This window comes from Echeneis naucrates, chromosome 5 (assembly GCF_900963305.1).
Source record: "Echeneis naucrates chromosome 5, fEcheNa1.1, whole genome shotgun sequence".
NCBI classification, from domain to species: Eukaryota; Metazoa; Chordata; class Actinopteri; order Carangiformes; family Echeneidae; genus Echeneis; species Echeneis naucrates.
The window spans coordinates 18,764,829-18,787,237 of NC_042515.1; the positions used below are offsets into that span (position 1 = coordinate 18,764,829).

Below are 22,409 nucleotides of genomic sequence, written 5' to 3' on the forward strand. Positions count from 1 at the left end.
TATTTAAGATCTTGGACTAAAAAATCTAATTGTAGTGTAAATGTTATGAGGACAGAAAAGTTTACCAAAATTGATAAAGACCACTTTAAAGATAAGATTTAGTTTTTGGATATCTTGTCAGACAAAATTTGGTCCTCCAGTAGCAGAGGAAGACAAGTTCAGGCAGGAGAGTGAAACAGACGGAGTGAGCCGAGCTGGCATTGATGGGTATGGATGGTTTTGGATCAGACGGAGTGGAAGGAAATGTGGGTGTTGGAGCTTGTTACATTAGTTTCCTTCCCACAGCAGCAGAGGAGAAGGTTCTTTCTTTTCTGCAGCAGGCAGAATGAATGAGGGGTGTTGTACAGTAGGCTGTCTGTGCCCCAGGGCGAATGTCCAGACACAGCTGGACACGCAAAGCTCCTCCAGGACAGGACTCCTGCCGCACCACCGTGAGTGCAGCAACAACCGTGGCACAGCACACTGCTGCTGCTACTGTACAGCACTGTACGTGGTTCCTGCCGCAGTGTCCATTAGAGTCACTTTCACTACTCTCCACACGTCAGGACCTGGCTGGCGGGTTTCAGCACCCACCCACGATGTTGTGTAGATGTGACAATGAGATGTTGAGTGGCAAAGAGAGTTTTCAATGCTTAGAAGTCACGTAATGAAGTGATCCAACATGAGCCAGAGAAAATGAATAGCTTGGGCTACATGAACGTGTTTTTGTATGTCAGCGTGAGTTACACAGGAACTCTGTGTGTGTGCTTTGGACACCCTGTTCCTCCATTCCCGCCTTCCACCATTCCACAGTGCTAAAGGAAAAGAAAACTTGTCAGACAATGCGAGGAGAGACTCATTTCTCAGCCACCTGTCTCTAACAGAAACATAAGGAACAGGGGTGGAGTTTATTTTTCTCCCCCCTCACACAATGAGGAAATGCGGGAATCTTCCTCTCGTTTCAGCAGATGTTAGTCACAATTTACAGCAGACTTCGCCAACTGTTTCCTACATGCTCAGCAATCTGCAGTATGAAACATCGTGTGTGTACCCATACACACACTTCTGCTGATGTCCTCATTTTGGTCTGCCCTCCTCTCTGCTTAGACCACCTACCCTCACTTAACCCCAGCAGGCCTTATCCTGCTGCTCTGCCACTGCACAGTGATGGATTAAAAACTCTCTGGCCAGCTAAGCCTTATCGTGTAAATAAAAGTGCCAGACTGACGGGTGTGGAGAGACGAGGAGAACTTGTTGAGTGTGTTTTTGGGTGGGCAAATGGCTGGGTGTGTTTCCAAGCTGAGTGCATGGGTGGGAGATGGAAGTGTCACCTGCGCTGACACAGCTGTCTATGAGGAGATGGAGGAATGAAAGAAGGGGGAGCGTGCCAAACGGGGCATCCGGGAGAGCAGGAAGCACAGAAGACAATCCATCCATCATCACACCTCTATTTTCTCTCTCTGTGTCTCTGTCTAGGCCGGCTCAGCCACAGCGAATGGCAACATCCCAGCAGTTCTCTACGATGTGTGGAAGAGCCGAGGTCTTCCAGGGTGAGTGTGTGTCTTCATTCAAAGGCTAGATGTGATTGCTTAAAACCAAATGGCCTTTTTACACTGGCCATTTAGTCCTATCATGTTTTTTGGGGAGTGGGCGGTGAGATTTACAGCTGCAGCTGATGAATGAGATGTATAAAAGCTTTCCCTGCCATCCCACTGTACAGTCCTATTGATTAAGGTGTTACAAGGCCAAGTGGAAGGGTTTATTTGGTGTTTTGATGTGTTTATGATGCACAGTAGACAAAAGGCCAGGTCTAATGGGGCCACAGAGGGCTGCCAGCACTAAAACAAACCCTCATCCACAGTGAATGATGGGCCTGCTTGTGTACAAGCCACCATCATTTAGTCAGGATGTACCCCGGCTCAATGCTCATAGCAGATTAGGTCTGGGACTGGGCCAAACACCAGTGGGACATCGCTCTCCCCCTCCCCTTCATCTCACAAACACACACTTACAAGCCCCTGTATCATTGTTTGTTTGTGCTGCTGCAGTGTTGAGCCTAATCAGAGAGAAATGACATGTTGGCGTTGAGTGTCACTGACGCTGATTCTCAGCCAAGTGCTGCACTTTTTTCCCCTTAAAAAATATATATATAGAGATAAAGGTGGCATTTGAAACACCAAATTTGCACACCCTGATCACAAATCCCACTCTCTAGGCGTCTTTGATGCCTGACCCACCTCTGCACCACACCTTTGATGTTTTTTCTTTCCTCTTTTTTCCCCTCCTCCAAATATCCCCCTGGGCTCAGCTCTAGCTCAGAGGCCAAAGAACGTGCACCACAAGCTCTACATCACGATGAGCTCCTGAAAATCTTTCTCTCCCCTGACACCAATGTAACGAGAGAAGGTGGAGAAAACAAAGAAAAGGAGCAACCTAAGAGAACGCGGTGAAAGAATGAAACGCAGAGACAAAAGAATGTGCAGAAAGTGAAAGGAGGGGGGTGTCGTTCTGTGGGGCCAAAGGCCTGGTGGTTGCGCTGGTGCATGCCTGATACAAATTGCTGAGGCTTTAAAGCTGTAATTATGGTAATAGGCCCAATTGCAGTGTAGTGAAGCTCTAAAGTGCTTCCATGTGTGTGCCATGCCCCAGAGACGCTGGGTGAGCAGAGAGTGGTGCAGCTCACACCAACTTCCCGCAGTAACCTGCAAAACAACCAAGCTGCTCCAGGATTCATGTCAAAACAAAGACTGATAGGCAGCACGTCCTGCAGGCTGTGGCTGCTTTGGGCCTCATGTCAACCACGATGGATGAAAAGTAAACAAATGGCATGTTTTTTTTCTCCCATACACACAACAAAGCAGGGAGTCTGGAAGTTTGTGGCGAAACTTAATTGTACTTTTATGGCTCCTGCATGCTTAGTTTGTCTGCATCAGACGTTTAGTTGACTAATCCTCACAGCCTAATTCAAATACATTTCACTTGTTATGGATGATTGTAGTACAGACAGAGCAATGAACACATCTCTCTGTTCCACCAAACAAAGACGTATTTCTGCTTTATGAAGCGGCTAGCTTGTTTTTAAATTTGGGACTCCATGTTGATCCGTTTCCTGCCCGCTAGAAGTCAGAGTAAAGAGAGAAATTCATCCCTAACATCTGTTAAATAGATTTGGTGCAGCCTCATCCTGAAAAAAAAAAAAACAAAAACAAAAACCCTCTTTGACAACAACCTGAAAACCTCTTCAGAAAATTTGAAAACACAGCTAAAAGTTACTGATGGTGTTTGTAATTGTTGTCCACAAAAACACAAAAATGAATAGTGGTTTAGTCCGAATATATTACAAGTTCCTCAGGTCGGGTTCCTTGTTCCTGAGCGTATAGATTAAAAGTTAAAAACTACACATTTTTTCTACGGTTAGATAGCCTCCTAAAACAGCTGTGTGACTGAAAGAGGAGTAAACAGCTCATTTGAGTAAACATCTATTTGCAGCTGCAGGTTTAGCACACCAGTGAGGATTTACGACAGCAGGACAGATGTGCAAATAAACTATAGTTCCCAGATGTCAATAAGGAAAGAAATTCTTCTATTTCAATAGTGTCAGCCAGTTCTGTGTCTGAACAGTTGAACTGAGGAATACTGGGGCAAATAGTGAAAAGTGTTTGTGGTGAAATGTGCAGATGTACCACAAACAGAGCTTGTAGCACTGCAAAGTGTTGAAACATCTGTATTTTTGACTAGTCTTGTGTTATTATCATCTATCACCTTTTTGTCAGAGAAATTCAAGTAAGCCCAGCCTCTACTGAGGGAATGAATAAAACATTCAGATGTCTCAGTCTTGATTCAGATCCACACAGGTTAGGACTGGCCTATTTCCGCTACATGTATCCTGTGAAAGAGCTGTACATCTCAGAGAGGCCGTTTGTTATTACCTCAGCATTGTTCCTACGCAGCTGCCAGAAATGTCCACCGACATCTTTCAAAACTAAAGCCAAGAAATTTAGTTTGAGCTCATCGCTATTCTTCCACATGCTCCTGTACAGCCGCGAAGCTATATTTAGTGTCCGTCCTCACGGGAGCCGATTGGTGGATAGTTGGGGCATGACGGCTCTCAGTGGCCGGCCAGTTTGTGATGTCAGAATGAGTCAGCGAGCCGAGGGGGGCGCCCGATGTCTCAGAGTCCACAGGTGGGACTGGTCCCGGATAGGAAATGTAACTCCAGTCCAGAGCTGAGACGAAACAAGGGTGTTGAGTTTAAAATTAGCTCATCCATCACAGTGCCAGCAATCGCACGAAGACAGAGTGGGATAAGTCAGGACTTGTTGTGTCTGCTGTGGTGTTCTCCGACTGTCCAGCTGCCTGGTGGACAGGTTTTCCTCTCTTCACATTTCTCCCTTATCGTCATTGGATTTTGCTGAGCTTCAGATCAGAGTTAATATAGTTGTGTGAGTAATGCTGAGTAGTTGCCTGGATCGGGCCTGTGGCTTGGGTTTCAGCAGGTGGTGATGGAAAGCTGCGTTGAGATGGAATGAGCACATGGAAGGGCAGGACAGCAACCTGACTAATGTCTGCGTGTTTATTTGGAGCATTTACACCAGTCCGTGCTTACACAAACACTCGGATTCTCTCCCACTCACACATACACACTCTTTGTGTCTTACAAACACCAGCAATGTGCAGCTCACCCTCCACCGAGCATCTTTTAGAAACACCCGATCCGGGCCGGGGCATTCTGAAACGTGCAGCCGTGTGAATTGTTGGGATGTCCGGGAGATTCGTGACATGCTTGGTACCTTGTAAAGCTTTGCAGTGGTCAAAAAGTGATGCACAAGCATTACATCCATCTGTGACCCAAATCTGACGCTGTCAGGGAAGGAGCAAGAGACAGGACAAAGAAATATACACAGATTGATCTCTATTTTTTTATTTGAGGAAAAAAGCTGCTTTGAGCTAGATGCTCGTGATGACATGGTCACAGTGAAACTGCGAATAGGCTGATAGTTTCTGTGTTTTTTTTATTTTTTTATTTTACATTTGCTAATTCCTGCAACACGCAAAGTCCCCAGGCTGATGGGAATTTCATCAGCTCTGTAGGTATCTGGTGTGTCTGGATTTTCTTCTCTCCGCACTGCCAGTCCCACTCAGCTGTGCGCATTCCTTCACATGACTGAAAAATAACACAACATTTATTGATTAGCTCTTGCAACTCAACTGGTGACTACACAGCTGAGCTTTTCAGAGTTTCAGAGTTTGCCTGGATGAACACCAACATTCTGTGTCTTATAAGGCTTTGATGGGAACAAAATCAAAGGGTTCTGGATGACAACAAGAGAAAAAGTTGGCTCAATCTTGAGATTTTTAACACGGAAACACAAACATGATCCAAACATACTGTGGAGCAACTTTTTCCTCCATTTATCCGTGTGTAAAATGTTACAGCTATTAAACTAGCAAAAAATGAACACATTTTCTTGTTAGAAGCACAAACTTAGCAGTCAGGAGATAACCAAAGTCGTCTGGGTTCACTGTCTCTGGGCCACAAATGTTTGTACAAGCTTTGTGTTGGCATATTTCACTGGATATGTGAAAAAGCTGCATGGGACCAGCGGAGTCAGCAGGATCCATTTACCTGGGCAGCACAAATGTCTGAAAAATGTCTCCAGGCAAGCAATTGTCATCGATAGTAGTTCAGTCTGGACAAACAGCCCAGGACAATCCAAGGCGTTTAAAACCAGAAACCAAAGATGACGAATACCCCATTGATGAATGCAGACAGACATTTTGTGTGCGTAGACATTTTTATATACTTTTCTTTACGCTCACACACACACACACAATACTGTAGTTTTCATCCATGACATCTGGCTTGGACCGCTCCAGACCATGTGAGCGTGGGGGCGATTTGGCAGACAGAAGGTGTTGGTAGGCAAGAACACAGAGAGCGAGAGCAATGGGAAAATAAAAGGAGGGGGAGAAAGGCATGAAAACGCAGATGAACAGATGGCATAAAATGAGCATGTGTCTGAGAAGTGGATGACGCAGCAAAAGAAGAGACGGAGGAGAAATCCCCGAACAACTGAGCCAGTTGAGGGGGCAGTCGCTGGACAGGGAGGCTGAGAGAAATGGATGGATGGCCAGCAGAGGGACATGTGTGCATGTCATCTGACCATCAGTCATGCACAGATAAAAAGAAAGACACAGAGGGGGGAGGGCTGAGAGCTCCGGGGAGCCTCGCAAAGCCTAATCCCAAAAACAGCTGTGCGTAGTGGGGAAGGAGGGGAGGGCAGGCTGGTTCTTGGGAGACGGGTGCTCTCTCATGTCCCTTTGCATCCTCTGACCTCTGGGACGTCAGCAGCTTCTGGCTGGGGCTGTAACTTCGGCCCCTGTCATTCTTCTCTGAAGTGGCTCCATCAAAAAAAACACCTAATGTTTGGGTCCCCCCTGCTCCACAGGCCTGAGGTGGCTGTAACACCCTCACAGATGCTGTCAATCACATCATGATGAGTCTCAGCTCTGTCGAAAGCAATTCTTAGTAAAAGCTGCAGTTTACTTACAAAAAAAAAAAAGTAAATCCAGTAAATCCATCTTCCTGTAACGCCTCATCAAAAGGAAGCTGGGGTTAGTGTGTGCCGCTGCATGCGACAGAATGAGATGCAGGGGGATCAGGCTGATTCGCCGGAGAGGATCATGCTGTGGGGGGAAAAAAAACATGCCACATTGATCGTTATTCCCGTTGTGCTGTAAATTTACTTTTGTGTCTGTTCTTCAGTGGACAGATTTGTTTTGTGTGCACAGTGAGGACTACGCTGAGTTGTGTGATTGGAAGTAGCACTCATCCTTGCGCACAGCTTTCCCGCTTGTTTTTCCACCAGCAGTGAAAATAAACTCAGTGAGCGTCCTCAGCTGTAGGATGATTTTGAAGGTTGCATTTCTCCATTCGGGTCTTTTACAATAATTCTCTGCTGATATTTGTGTTAAAACTCTGAAGCCAGAAAATCCGAGGCTGTTTATTTTCTGCAAGCTGTTCTCAAGTCACTGAAAACAACAGCAAGATGTTTTTCTTTTTTTTTCCTTCCCTGTTTTGGGTGAATTTTGCCTTTATTTTGGTAGGGAATAGTTGACAGGAAACAAAGGTGGGGGGGGGGCAAATGATGTAATGATGTGCAACAGCAGTACTAGGCCACTGAACTGAAATGTGAACACAGCTTTCAAAGTGTGGCCTTTTATCCACGAAGGAACCAGTCAGATGGAGATTAGCAGTTTCTCTGGGTATTATTATTATTGTTAGGTTTTTGAAATCTATCGTTTGTGCTCGTTTTCAGTTTGCACCAAGAAGAACTTGTGCAGAAACAAAGAAAATGGGAGAAAAAGCCAAAGATTAGGAAAAAAAATTGCTTATTTCAAAAGGTCTTTCCACTTGACTCGGGTGTGTAATGGAAACAGACCTGGTGAATTGATGCAAGAAGCATGTGAGCAGTGAGAATCCAAAACTGTTCTGTTTGCACTGACATAAAATCAGAATCCTCATATTCCCATATTTTAGCTGGGAATCAGTGGAAATGATTATCAGATGTCCCTCAGCAAAGTGGCTGCCGATGGCTGATTGATAAATCATTTAACACAGTGATAGTTGTTTTTTTTTTTTTTTTTCTTTCAGTCTTTCTGCAATAAGTTCTTGAAAAATTCTGTACTCTGCTTAATTTTTTTATGACTGAGCAAAAACATTTTGTTTAAATCATGCCTTCTTCTTTCCCTCTTTTTCTGCAGTCTGTTTGCAGGTAGCATACCAAGAATGACATTCATCAGCGTGGGTGGCTTCATCTTCCTGGGAGCCTACGAGAAGGTCCGCCGCACTTTGCTGTAGCATTTAGTGGGACCGTCAGGAGCCCAGATCTGGTAGGGGAGCGGCGGCAGCACCTTTGTCCTCCTGGAGGGTCCCGCCACGCCGCCATGCCGCCAGGACACAGAGGAGAAAGGAGCACCTGGGGGAGGAGCCGTCCGGTGCACCGCAGACTGTAGAACAGCACCAGTGGAGTAGTGAAGGACTGGACTGTTTATGTGTGCGAGTGAAGGAGAAGACCGTCTCTCCAACACCGGCAGGTTTGGTGGTTCTTTGGTTCCCCGTGGGCTGCCCATTGTTCTTCCAAAAGCCTTCTCTACGTTGTTTCATGACTATTTTAGTGTTTTATCCATATTTTCTTCTTCGCACTAAGCCAAGCCACCTGTGTTTAAGATCCACCGGGGAGGCACAGTAATATCTCATCATTGTTACATTCCCGCTGGAGCAAAGCTGAGCTCATCCATCTGCTGCAGCCTTAAGATGCCTCCAACAATAAAGCACTTTGTTAAATTAACAGGGCTTTTGTTTTATGAGGAGCCCCAGGTGTCCTGCACCCACGGTGCTGATACAGCCTGAGCTCTGTCTGTTGGCTTTAATGTGAAATATACTGTAAAGAAGATGGTGCTGGTTCTAAGTAATAAATCTGGGTTTCTTTAAGCTAGTTAGATCCAAATTCAGTTTTTCTGTTTTGTCCCTTCACACAGTTCCTTCATCCAACTCGCAAAGACATGAAGAAGGAATGTAGAAATGGCAAAACGTGGCAGGTCCATGCTTCAGAACAAAGTTCAAACTGCACTCTGACAGTTACTGTCACTGCTCCTGTTTGGCTCAGCAGAAAGATGAAACAGCTAGCCAGCTTCTGACCAAAGTAACAACACTGACCTCAAAGGAGGAAGGACGTTAATAATCCTTTTGTGTATGAATTCAACAAGGAAGCGAAGTGTTTATGCTAAATGAACAGAATATCTTCACATGTAGAGGGATTTGCTGGAAAGAACATGAATTTACTCAGAATGTGAATGAGCCAGTCTGTGCTGACGTTAAATGGATCACGATGCAGTGATTCAGTGGATTACTCCTGGAATCATTTCATGTCTGGGCTGTTTAAGGAGATGAGGAGCTGATTTCTGCACCAGCAGACTGTAAGCTCACTAGTGGTCTCAGTTTTTGTTTAGTTTTTTCTAAGGAATAACTCCCAGGAAGGATCATCCTGATGATCTTGAGTGTTTGGCAGCCGTGCCAGTGTCCTCCCTGCTCGTGTCCAGTCAGTCAGCTCAGTGTTGTCCTTCAGCAGTCAGTGTGGGTAAATCGGGGGGGGGGGCAGAGACGGATGGCCTCACACGTGGGAGTGTTTGTCATGCTGCTTGTCACTAGGCTGTTGGACAACAATGCTCGGTGTGTGATTGGTGGAGGCCACGGCTGGGGGCATGTCAATCATCTGGTGACAAACATCCATCTGGAATGCACATTCTGGCCAGCAACTGACCCTCAGTCAGCCTGGACTCAGGAGCAAACAGCCCACAGAAGGAAAAAATATGCCTGCTGTCTTTGGAGCTTCAGGGAGCCAGGAGACATTCCTGGTTGGAAGATTAGCCGTGTGTGTGTGTTAAGGGTTCAGCTACTTGTCTGCTTTGAAGATCAAGGTCTCTGGCCTTCATGTGTTTGTGCATGCTCCATTTGAATTGATGACTTCTCCATAACCACAGTGACACGTGAGCGGCGCTAAATGCTTACTCAGCTGTTTTAAGGGACAATTGTCACAAGAGAATCTGCAATGTGTGGATTCAGGCAGAAACAGAAAACACTTCCAATAAAAGCAAAATGCTTTTTTTTTCCATCTTATTTTTTATTAGACACTTCAATGCCATGTTAGACACTTCACTGTTTGCAGCTGTGACATTGGTACACTGGTTTTGGACAGTTTGTTTCAATAAATTACTCAGAACACCGTCTTTTTACCTGCTGCGCTGGGATTGGTTTTCCTCCAGGCAGCTGTGACTGGTCCTGCTGGTAAAACGCTTGCTGATAGGTGCTATCAGCTGTAACCAGAGGAGCGTGTCCTCCAGCTTACCTCGACGAGGCCGCTGTTAAAAGAACATGGTTCAAACAAGGGCACTCTGGGAGAAACGCATTCGACAATGTAACTACTGCCACTGAAGGCTCGGGGAGCGTCTGACTGCATTATTTCACAAGCTTTCCCACTGTTCACAGCATTGTGAGCATCAATGTTCAACTGCAGTGATGCTTGTAAAGTTATTGTAACAATGTTGGGGGGGGGGTGTTAACTGGCCATTTGCTTCTGAATGCACATCACTGGTGGTTCTCAAGGTTTATTACAGCAGTAACATAATGACACAACACAGCATTGTCCCTGATCCTCCATTTTCCCCCTAAATTCAACACATAATTGTTTCACTGAGCAATCAGCCAATCACAGGTCAGAGCCTGAGCACACTGACAGATCATTATTAGCTTTTACAGTTTCATTTGTCCACATTTGGTTGCAAACGTGTGCCAAAGTCCCTTTCACTGACAGATAAAGAAGAATCCTTTCTCCAAATCAGCTCCAAGCAGCTTCGCAGTAACATTTTGTGAAACAGGTGGAAGAGCCTTAATGTTTCAGCATGTACTGTTGACTTCACGGTGTCAAAAATATGTATATCTCATCAAGCAGAGGACGTTCCTGCTTTCCTATTGGCAGATATCATGTATACAATATGTTAATGAAGTGAGTATAAAAAGTGCTTCAGCTGACTGCCACAAACATCCCACCTTGAACTATCTGACGTACCAAAATAATATACATCAAAGCTCTTCCTTCATACAATAACAAGTGTGAATTGTGTTTCTGTAAGGCCATGGTTGGCAGCGTTTATCCCAAAAAAAAAAAAAAAAAAAAACATTCAAGTGCAATCAAGTGTTTTGTTTGTTTGCTATAAAGAGTGTACCAATATCTCTCACAAAAGTATCATGATATATACTATTACAAGTTGAGTTTTCTTTGATCATGCAATAAGGCACCGCAGCTGAATGTTGGTAAAAGCTGACAAGACAGTTTTTTTGTTTTTTTTTTTGAAGAAAAATAAAAATACCATCACTCCTTTCTCTGTCATGCACATAAATTCAAATACTCTTTTGAAAAAGTTATATAATATATAATATAAGAAAACTCTTATGTACAGTCAAATGTCCAAAGCTATATTTCTATCTGTTGCCCCTGCACATTCATACACTGTACAAGATTCCCTACCTTTACATGCTTCAAATGCAAGTCACATTTTTTGGAGCTAGAATTTTTTTTTTTTTTTTTTAAATTGGTCACCTCCCAAGGGAAGGTTTTAACTATGTACAGCTCATACGCTCAGATGGGACGCCACCCACACAAGCTCCACCTTCAAACTCCGGATGCCCCGCGTGTTTCTTCCCCTCCAGGCGCTCCGTGTCGATTGACATCCAGGAGGCTCAGGATCCATCGCCTCGGTATGAGGTAGCAGTTTATTTCCCAGTGCAAAAGAAACCTTGAAAGTCCACTCATCTAATGCGAGTCCATGCTTTAGGCTAGACGGAGCACCTGCTAGTCACTGGCTCTCCTTAGGGGGGTGCTGTCACTCTGAGAGGCTCTGAGGGTGTGTCCATTGGACAGCAGAGTCAGTCTGAGCTCAGGCTCACAGTCCGTGTTGGCGTGACTTTGGCTCATAAGGCCAGCAAGCTTCACCGGCTTGTGGAAGGACCCTTCTTGTGGTGGAGAGCATGCCGGCATCTGTCCCGCTCTGCTTGCTGGTGCACATGGAAGACAAGGAGCTGGAGTTAGAAACTGGCTGAATCAGTGACATAACATGTAGGTACACAAATCCACATTCAGCTGAAGGAAATGGAGGCGGCGGTGTGCGAGTACAGGGCTGTGTTAACATGTGGAGGCCAATTCCTGTGGTATTACTACTCGCTTAAAAGGCTGAATCCCAGAACAGGCCTTGACCTGCAACTAAAAGAGTCATGCAGCAGAGGTATCTGAAAAAGCTAGCCAACGACACTCAGCCTGACTGCTGATAGGCTGAGTAGAGCTGGGAGACTTTGGGGCTGTAGGACGCCTGCTGGATTTATTTATATTTTTTATGGAATGGGGGTTTGGCATTTGGACTCTGATCTTACCTTTTCTATCATGCTGGTTTCCTTTTAACGTATTGTGGTTTTTGGGATATGTGGATCCCTGAATGTCTTTCCGGATCCCGTTGGGTGTCCCGTTGCAGAGCGGGGTGGTGTGTGATGCTGGTTCATGATGCTCCACTGTGTGAAAATGAGAGTATGGTGGGGGAATGGAGTACTGCTGATACTCCATTCCCCCAGCGGGCCCAAAGCTGTGCGTCAGGTAGTCGGGATCTTTGGAGTAGCTGCTGCTGTTCTCCAAACAATCTGAACATACCACTGCACCGTCAAAACCTGGACGGAGAGAGAAAGCAAGAAAATATACATGACCAAGAGGCAGAAAACCAACAACTGTGTCAACACTGTGGTTTGGGTGCCTGTAGTAATTATCTCTGACGCTGAGCAGGCGTTCATAGTCAAATGTGCTACTTTCATTCTTAGAGAATGGAAACGGTTGCATCAGAAATGTTTGTGCTGCCCAGCAGTATCTCCCGTTGGCTACCTGTTGGGTCCACAATGTGTCCGTTGGGCTGAGGCCCTCCACTGGCCTCTACGCGGATGCACACATCCTGCCGCTCGGACAGAGTGCCCTGGGAGGAGAGGTAACTGGGCACATCTGGAGGAACTATGGTCTCATCTGGGAAAGAGGTGAAAAGATTTGGAACAGAAGACATTAAAACCAGGGCTGTTCATGCTGAGATAATTCTTTTAAATGTAATAATGTATATTCCAGGTAGTTAATTCTTCTACTAAGTCATTTATAGCCTTGAAGTTGCACTTTTACTTTCTCTAAAATGTGAAAATCTTCCAGGCTTCGGGCAGACAACTCTTAACCTTTATAGCCAGAGATCGAGCCTCACCTGTATTAGTGACACTGCACTCCTCACTCTTCTTCCTGGTCTGGTAGATGATGCACACCCACACCAGTGATGTCACCACAATACTTGTCACCACAGCAATGACGATGATCCCAATAGTGACTGTGCTGGGGCCCGGCGCCGAGGTGCAGGGGCTTCTGCGTTGGGTCACCACCAGCTGGCTGTGAGCGCGCTCGGTGCCCAGCGTGTTGGACATGAGACATGTGTAGCGGCCTGCATCCTCCAAGGAAGCGGATCCGATGACCAGCAGCTGGTTTCCTGGGGTGAAGTGATGTCTGTCGGAGGAGCGCAGGGGCTGGTCGTTGCGCAGCCAGGTGATGCGGGGTGGCGGACTGCCCAGGGCCTTGCACTGCAGGGCCACAGTATCCCCAACTACTACACTGCGATCCTCCAGGTCCTGGGCCAGGTGGGGGGTTTCTATGGTAGACAGCAGACAGAGTTCTCATCTAAAACTTGGAGACTGCAGGTTCCCTGAGGTCGGTGTTTTCTATTATGCTATTGTTATTCTGTAGGATCTAAGTTTTAGATTTCTGTTCTCAGGTTTCTGCTTTGTTCAGTGTCTGTTACCAGCAGTGGGATGAGGGTGATTCAGCTGGATAGCCTGAGCACAAAGTGTGATGTTCTGTGTTTGATATCCATCTAATGATGATAGTCTCATCTGACAACCACATTAATGCACCTGAATCTGTAACGCTGACAAATTCACTGATTTCCATCCTGAGGCTGTATGACACACCAACAAGGTTTCTCTCAGGACAGAAGTCTCTTCAGAGCTTTGTTTTCAAGGTTTTCACTGCAACTTCACTTTCTACTGTGAGGAGCACATTGAGCTCAATGTGGTGTGTTGGTGTAGGCCTCTCTCTAAGACTGAGCACTTCCCCTCACAGTGGGACATACACAGATTAAGAGATCTCACTTAACCCACTTCAGACGCCCCTCACTCTTTTACCAATACTCTCTCCCTCTCCACCAGCCTCCTCCCATCTTTCTTTTCTCTGAGTCCCACTTGCCTCCCTTCCCCCAAACACTCCAACCATTCCAGTTCCTCTTTGGATCCCATTTTTCTCACCAGCCACTCTTTTCCAGACAGGGGCCCCTCGACTGCAGTCAAACCCCCCCCCCCAGCTTCCCTCTGTCTCACAAACCCAAACATCACAGATTCTGTGCAAAGACAAAGTTGCTTGCTTCAATATTCTACATTGTTGAGTGGATTAGCACTCGTCTTGAACCACTGTGGACTCTAACAAGTTGCATTTTATGCAAATATGTGGCGGGAAGACCAACTACTCCAGACTGACACAATTGTAAGTTAGACACAGTTGCCTGTGTGTTCTTTGGGGACTTTTTCAGGCTGGTAACAAAGTGAAGAATCTCCCTATTTTTTTTTTTAGATGTGTCTAACAAGGGACTGCTTTGCTCAGTTCAAAGGACAAAAGACAAAGATGATCTATGTGCTGAGATGGTTATAGGAGAGCTGCTCCATTTTGTTTGATTTAAACGTGTAAAACAGCCAATAAACTGGGAGCACTGAGGCCTGCAGTGAAGCAGCCATGACCCTCCCTCCCACTAAGAGAGGATGGGGGGGTGGGAATGCCAAACAAACACCCCTCTGTGAGTCCCTCTTGCTCCCCCCCATCCCCCTTTGACCCCCAACTGTGACCTCTGGCCCCTGACCTGCAGCAAGGCCACAGCTGCCGAGAAAAGAAAAATATAAAGCCTCTCATTCTTCAGCCTCCGACTGACCAATTCCCATCTGAGTGCAGAGCTATTTACAATTGCTCATTTCTGGGGTTGTGGGAAATATGATCAACACTGTCACACTGAGCACAAGTCAAAACTGGGACAATATTAGCTCATGAAAGTAAAGTACAGGATAGAAATGTCTCACCCAGCACAGTGAGGGTGGCATTGGCTGAGATTGTGCCTGCCGTGTTTTTAGCAGTGCAGCTGTACACGCCCATGTCTTCTGGCTTGACATCCATGATGAAGAACACATCATCATCAGGCATAACGTGCATTCGGCGCTCACGGGCGGCAGGGAAATCTGTCCCTCCGTCCTTCTGCCAGGCAATCTGAGGCGCTGGGTGGCCCTCAGCGGCACACTCCAGCCTGGCTGTGTGGCCCGTCCTGATGGTGCTGTCCTTGGGCGTCTTCACAAAGGATGGAAGAACTGTGGATGAGAAAGACATCAGTTACATCAGTCTGGGCTGACCACAGCTCATGAATACAGTCCAGAAGGTTGACAGTTTTTCTCATTGTCAAATAGTTCTACACTCTCTACGCTCAGCTGGGCCAGAGTCCTGGGTCGGAACCTTAACAGCAGTTGCTGAATATTATAAAGCATTATTCATTCAGTCTTCCAACCACATTTTTCCAGCTGGCTGACATTCACACCACTTCCGGTCAGAAACCAATGTCTCCAACGTCTTTAGGAAACATCTGTATTGTGCCAAGACAACAGGCAAAGAAGAGCAAAGAGCCAGCTAGAGATCTGATGCAAACCAAGCTTTAAATAAACACTCTGCTTGCAGGAAAGCAGAATGACTGACTGCAGAGGAGTTAGTCCCTGTTAGCACAGATGGGCTGCAAATCAGTTTGCTCTGAATATCATCCTGGAAGGCTAAACAAATGACTGAGGACTTTAAGTTGAAGGAAAGAACTCAAGATGGCGTCTTATTTCAAGTGCACCTCTATCAGACAGGACAAATGAAACAAATATAACATTTACGGGCATTTCATTTGGTGGAAATGATGTAATCACACACATCTTGTGTACCTTTTTTCTCACATTAAGCCCTAAAACAACATACCATTGACGATCAGGCGGGCCTTGCTGGAGTAGGTGGAGCCAAAGTGATTGGTGATGATGCACTGGTAACGGCCCTCATGTGCAAAGGTGACATGCCGTAGGTGAAGGATGGTGGTGTATTCCATCACTCCCCCTGCACCAGGCGCATCTGATGTTGCGCCATGGTGGTGAGCTTGCACATGAGCATAATTCTCAGTCTCAGCGTGTCGCAGCAGTTCCTGATCCTTGCGCCACGCAAACGTCATGGGGGAGGAACTGCTACTCGCAGCTGTGCAGGTGAGGTGCACGTCGCTACCAAGTACTGTCACTGTGGCTTCTGGCTGCACTGTGATCTGGGGCTTTGGAAGGTCATCTGAAGGCAGAGATTGACAGAAAAGTGAAAGAAATGTGAAATTAAGAAATGAGGCACAGAGTTGAGGACAGTTATCGCACAAAGAGGTAAAAAAGAAGAGAAACAGTAAATTCAAGAAAGTAGAAAACAAATGCTGTCCATTGTCAAACATCACATGCATCTCAGTAAGTGTCTGCTTGCTTTGCATAAATGGATGAAGATTAGGAAAATAAAACACGCATAAGAATCCATTAGCATGTCAGAGTGCAAATTCAAAGCTTAAGAAAAACACAAGACAAACAAATATGTGCAACTATGTAAATAACAGAAGAAGGCCAAGCTGTCAATGTGACCATCTGTGCCTCCAGCTTTTTGCTCAACATGCCTACCTACATAAACACAGAGGACACAAACACACACAAACGCAACTCACCACACACAAAGCTGCTGGATGGGGCCTGGAAGATGCTGGTGCCCTTGAGGCTCTCTGGGTGAGCACAGGTGGCATTGACACTGGCCTGTAAGCCATGTGTCACCAACCAGTCAGGCAACCAATGGAGCTGGCAGTCACAAAGGAAGCTGTCGCTCTGAATGAGACTGTGAAGAAGAGGGGAGCGGGGTGGGGGGTAAGTATGAATGTCGTATGTGATATATATCACATCTGCTGCATCTGTAACTCGATATGTGTTTCTTAATGTGCATGGATGGTTGAAGCACTGTGTTTTTATCTGGGCTGAGGCGTGTGTGTGTGGATATATGCTGCTGGCTGTGCATGTGTGGGTTTGTGCCTATAAATCAGATGTGTTTGTGTGAATGCATCAATATAACTCACAGGGTTTTGAGGTTCTTCATTTTGCTGAAGGCATCAGGCTGGATGGAACGAATAGCATTCTCGCCCAAGTTCCTGTTGCGACATTACATTCCTCATCACTCATACGCTACATGCAAGTTACAGCCAAATTTGCATACAGACGCATGTTAGCACTTTTTAAGTGAGGTGGAAATAGCCAGGTCTACATCTCTGATTATACACGCAAGCTTTCCCATCACTCCCTACCCTTATTGGACAAAGGCTGTAAAAAAAGCTTGTACAAATTCCATTACCTCTACAAACCTCACCATATACTCAATAACTTTATTCCTGAGTGGACACAGTAAAAAAAAAAAGGCCAAAGATTGTGCTAGGCTAACAAGAGTGAAGCAGCTGGGCTCTTGCAAAAGCTGCTGTCTTCTCCTTTTACAAAGACGCTATTAAATTGCTAGCGGCCTCCTCTCTGCCAGCTACTTTTGGCAACCCCCACTCTCTCCCTCTCCCTCGCTCTATCTATCTATCTATCTATCTATCTATCTATCTTGGCCAAGAATTGCGGGATACTCACAGGTGTTCCAGGGTCTCCAGGCCAGAGAAGGCTTTCTTGGCCACCGACTTGATCTTGTTTCCAAATAGAGTCCTGCCATTCCCAAACATGAAGGGAGTCCATGGGTGATGAGAGAAGGGGGAGAAAAAGAGAGGGAGAAAGAAAGGGGTGAGAGGGGAGCATAAGAGAAGCAGAGAGGCACAATTAGCAAGGCTGAATCTGATAAGATTGAGGGGATTGAGGTAGTGGAAATCTGAACTGCATGGAGATTAACTAGGAGGAAGGGTGAGGGAGATTGGGGTTGGGGTTGAGTTGGGTGGAGAGGGGGGAGAGGGACCTGGGCTCTGCTCTGCTCTTCAAAGACCACTTTTATCTTTATTAGATTTTAATAGAATGACCAGGGGGCGCTGTGTGTGGTGGTTCTTTTTCAACGCAGAGCTTGTAACGACATATGTGCAACCTATGATATTGTGTGTCTGTGCCTGGTTTGAGCAAAGAAGTGAGTTGCTGTTCCCTCTGATTTGGGGTCCTAATCCCTTCTTCCGCCCTCTCCCCACTACCACGTCCCTCCCCTCCCTCTGCCCTGTCCTCTTCTGGCCTTCACTTCATAGGAAGAGGAGACACGGCTGGCTGATTCACAATGAAGACCCCAGAGTTCAAACTCATCCACATGTTCACATAAACAAACGGCTGTCTTGTCACGGGTATGACAAGACAGCTACTTTTTCATTTTTGCAACTTTTATTTTTTTGATGAGCCAATGAAAACAAGTACAGGCAAAATTAAATCACATCATATTCATTGGCTTGACCTGCTTCCCTCCCATGTGTTATCATTCACAAGCTGCTTTTAGGGAACACAGTGTGTCTGGTGGATACTTTGAAGTCTCGCCCCTTCTTGTGCTTTTCCACAACTATTTTTCCCAGGGCTCTCTTTGCCAGCGTTAGGATGCAGCGGGCTGCTTCCGCCAACGTCGTGACAAAGGGGCAGGGTCAGAGGGCTGGGCATATGAAGCTTTTGATGTTGATGACTGAATGCAGCCCTCAATTTCACCCTCTCTCAGTTCCTAACAACAGGGACTGGGAACGAGGGGACGAGAGAAGCGGAGGCATGGAGGAGAAATACAAATAAGCCTATTGGGGAGCGAACCCCTGCCAGCTTGAAGAAAAGCTCTTTTTCTTGTTCTTTCTCTTTCAGCAGTGCCCACACTGGGAACCATCTTGGCTGGACATCATCTTTTCATGCTGCAGGTTGATGATTGCTGCTGAATGCAGGCAACTCCATGTCCACTATAAATTCTCAACTCACCAGTTTTTGACATTGAACTTTTTTCCCTTTTTTTATCAACTGCCTTGACGAAAACATCTTTGAGAGTTTTGTTTAAGTGTCACAATATACAGATATAAAAATAATACACTGTATCTCCTTGAGTTAGCTGCAAAGGAGGCCCAGTCTGGCCATAAAGCTATAGTGAAACAATGAAATCATAATATGAATGCCAAATTGAACTGGAGAGAAACTTATTTCGGCCTCTACAAGCTGGAGAGAGTAAAGAAAAAATGCCTCAGTGTTTCATAAACAAGCCTTAGAAAGAAATTAGAGGGGCCCTCTAATTCATGCTACACTATCAAGTGAAATGTGGTTTCTTAAGTGGGTAGATATCTCAAAATGGGGCCTTAAACTGGCTAGGCTAAGCTTAGTGGAGTGAGTCTGTAACTGGATGGAAATTTTTGGTTGCAAAAAAAATAAAAAAAAAAAAAGCTCCCTCTTCCTTCTCTGAATGTCTGTTTTTAAAGAACAGCCGAGAGAACCTCCAAATCAGAGACAAACCAGAACAGAGGGATGAAAAGGAAGGTTGCTAGAGGAGGAGAGGTGGGGGTAGAAGAAAGCACATGAGTGACACTCACAGCTTGTTGAGACTGTCCAATCCAGAGAAGGCCCCATTGGTGTCCTCTATTGTGCCTGAGATGTCATTATGGTCCAGCTCCCTGTGGAGAATGAGAGAAAAGAGGGGCATAAGAGAGATGGAAGGAGGGAGGTAAGTAGGGGAACATGGACAGGTCCTGCCAGCACTAAAGGATTTCACAGCCCTGGCAGAGGCTGGTCTAGAAGTCATGGGTTACCCCCTCACCCACACTCCCTCCCTCAGCACCTGGCCTAAAGAGCCCCACTGCTGCTCTGCTGCCAACCAAGTGCATTCCTTCGTTAGACTGGTAGAGAAGGAGTGTGCATGTGTGTTGGTGTGTCGAATCAAGTCCCAGCACATGGAAACACATGTATAATTCATGACAATATGAAGGGATTGGCAGGAGCACAATGCCACGTCAGAGGCAAGACAGTTGGGTTCTGTAGGTCTGACGGTGGCAGGTACAGCACAGTCAAAGACAGAATCAAGAGCCTTAATGAGGTTACGGTCCCAGCGCTGCTGTGGCAAAGACAGAAGAGATTCAGTGAACGAAGGAAAAGAGAAAAAGGTATGGAACTTTCCAAATACTTGTTGAATGTTTCTCCCGCTGTGGAACTACCTCTAGAGGTGAAGTCCCCCTTGCATGATAATTGAAAAGGAAAACAATGAAATCGAAGGTCTCCTCTGCACCATTATAAGACTTTCTTTCAAACTTGAGAAGGGCTTTTGAGGTTGAACCACACCCTTCCCTACCTTCACAATAGCATCCTCCCCTCCTCTTCCCCCTTTTGCTTTTGCAAGCATCTCTTATCCCCCCTCTGGTTCTTTTCAATCTCCATTGGCCGCTGTCTTAGTTGGAGTACACTGGGGCTGCCAATTTCCTACTCTTTCTGGCTGGTTGGATGTGAATGGCCTTTGCCTTGTTAAAGCAAGGCCAGCGGTGGGGGCTATGGAGCAGGGAGAACTGGGCAAAGAGAAGGGGGACCCGATGAGCCAACGACCCCCGTGACTGAATTACAGGACAGGCCGGCTTGTTTTGAGCTTTCACACCCGATGCAGGCTCCAGCCCCATGCCAGCACAGCCAGGAGCGCAGGCTCAATTAAAGCTCCCCCAGCTCTTTTTCACAGCCAAACCCATGCCTGTCCTCCTGACCGCTGATTAGATTAGCCCTGCCTCAAAGACACAGTGCAGGAGTGATTCAAGGAGAAAAAAGGTTATGTAGAATAGGCAAAATATAGCGAGTGTGTTGTGGATAGCATGAGAAGATGACAGAACACACTTAGAGGGGAGAACATAAGGAATTATCCGGCATTAAGTGTGTTTTCATGTTTTCAAAGAGTAAAAGCCAAACATAATAAAATGAACAATTAGACACAAGAAAGAAAAACATCCGAAAAGAGCAGATATATAGCAATCACAAGCTCAACTCCCTATCCCACCCTCCACAGCCCTCTGTAGTTAGTTATCTAGCACCCAGTGTGCCAGCAGAGAGAAGCCTTATGTGCCTTGGCCTGTCACCTCGCCGTGAGAGAGAGAGCTTGTCTAGCAGGCTCTGGCACAACTCTCCCCTCTGGCTCTCTCACTTGGAAGAAGCAGAGCCAAGAGGACCTTGGTCAGGAACCAAGACCCCCAAGTCTCTCTTCTGGATTTATCCCCTGACTTTCTCCCTTTCATTCCTTCCTTTCATTTCTTAAGGCCTGATCGGACATTTTTTGTACAAAAGGTGAATGGGGGGGAAGAAACCTCTGTCTTTATTCGTGGCTTCTAAAAGCTAGGAAGGATCTCAAGGGAGATTAGCGACACTGAACACTTATAGATCCAAGTTTGTTGGAAACAAGGGCCTAAGACAAAAGAAAAACCCCAAAACAAAACCAGACAAAAGCTACAAAAAAGGATGTTGCCTCAGAAACCACAGACAATAGTGATGCAGAAACACTTTGTAAAAGTAAGAAAAAAAAATAGAGAGGGAAAAAAAACAACAACTCATGAATAGACATGAATGCAAATGAAATCAAACTTGGCAAAAGTGAACAACCCCCACTTTTTTTAAGTGAAGTGAAGGTACCACATAAGCCATAGTATCAAACATCCTACAGAAAAATCAAGATTAGATATCAGTACATATTATCACCTCAACAGGGACAAAACCATAATGACTAAGTTGTGGGGGGGTTATGAGGGGCTTGGTAATCGTGGTTGCAGGGGAGGGTACTTACAAGACGCGTACAGCCTTGAGGCCTCTGAAGGCTCCCTCTGTGATATGGCTGATGGAGTTGTGGCCCAGACGAAGGGTGTGCAGGTCCCCCAAAACAGCAAGGCTGCCTTCATCCAGGCGAGTCAAGTTGTTGTATGACAGATTACTGGAGAGAGAAACAGAGTGCAAGATGAAGCACAGGGGCAGCCACAAAGATGGAGAGAGGGAAGGAAAAATTGGGAAAGAAAGAGAAATGCTCTGTGTGAGGTCTGGAAGGGGATGACAGGTCGGCAGAATGCTGAGGCAGCTCACGACATCATTATACTTAGATTTTATGGACGATTCAATGTCCATTTGCTACTTTCTGATGAGATTTTCCAGTGTGTTTTTCTAACAGCGCAAGTTGTGAACGGAGAATGTGCTTAGCAGACCTTATAGCTGCTATGAGAGCCAAACCATTGGACAAGAAAGAAAAGAAATTCTTGGTCTAAATTTTACATATCTGCAACCTTCATTCATGAGCCTGTATGTAGTAAACACCAAGGAAATATACTGTCAATCATGATAAGCAACACTCAAAATATGACTTACTTTCACATTCAGTTTTTCTAAATGGGATGAGGACATTTAATAATTAATTTAAAAAGAAATAGGGAAAGAAATAAGACAAAACATAACTGCAGGGTATTTTTGGAACAGGTTGATTTACTTGAGAATCAATTGAAAATGAAGACACAGAACTTTCTTTAATGACTTGAAAAGATGTTGCGTCTTACTATGTATGCATTACCTCTTGCTAAATGTTGATTATAAATGATGATAAATCCCATAAGGGTATCTTTCAAATAGTGGTCAAAGGCAGTATTGTGTATTTTATTGCCCTCTCTGTGGGCCTCGCTCTCTGTCTCAGCGACCAGGCCTCAGGTCTGCTTGACCAGTCATGTGTACAGAGATTCTCCCTGATGACCAGCTC

The 22,409-nt window shown here is 45.7% G+C and overlaps 2 protein-coding genes across 2 annotated transcripts in view; one reads left to right on the plus strand and one right to left on the minus strand.

Moving 5' to 3' along the window:
• slc25a26 (solute carrier family 25 member 26) overlaps positions 1 to 10,724 on the plus strand; it is a 49,951-nt gene extending 39,227 nt beyond the window's left edge. The window contains exons 9-10 of the mRNA XM_029501413.1: positions 1,456 to 1,529; positions 7,744 to 10,724. Coding sequence (XP_029357273.1) covers positions 1,456 to 1,529; positions 7,744 to 7,840 — 171 coding nt within the window. The 3' untranslated portion in view covers positions 7,841 to 10,724. The remainder of the gene's footprint in view (positions 1 to 1,455; positions 1,530 to 7,743) is intronic.
• Positions 10,725 to 11,062: 338 nt separating this feature from the next.
• The window catches only part of lrig1 (leucine-rich repeats and immunoglobulin-like domains 1), a 33,708-nt gene continuing 22,361 nt past the window's right edge, over positions 11,063 to 22,409 (minus strand). The window contains exons 8-18 of the mRNA XM_029501412.1: positions 21,459 to 21,602; positions 19,243 to 19,323; positions 17,357 to 17,428; positions 16,810 to 16,881; positions 16,411 to 16,574; positions 15,648 to 15,998; positions 14,726 to 15,007; positions 12,820 to 13,254; positions 12,462 to 12,596; positions 11,966 to 12,253; positions 11,063 to 11,593 (exon numbers count right to left, since the gene is read on the minus strand). Coding sequence (XP_029357272.1) covers positions 11,391 to 11,593; positions 11,966 to 12,253; positions 12,462 to 12,596; positions 12,820 to 13,254; positions 14,726 to 15,007; positions 15,648 to 15,998; positions 16,411 to 16,574; positions 16,810 to 16,881; positions 17,357 to 17,428; positions 19,243 to 19,323; positions 21,459 to 21,602 — 2,227 coding nt within the window. The 3' untranslated portion in view covers positions 11,063 to 11,390. The remainder of the gene's footprint in view (positions 11,594 to 11,965; positions 12,254 to 12,461; positions 12,597 to 12,819; positions 13,255 to 14,725; positions 15,008 to 15,647; positions 15,999 to 16,410; positions 16,575 to 16,809; positions 16,882 to 17,356; positions 17,429 to 19,242; positions 19,324 to 21,458; positions 21,603 to 22,409) is intronic.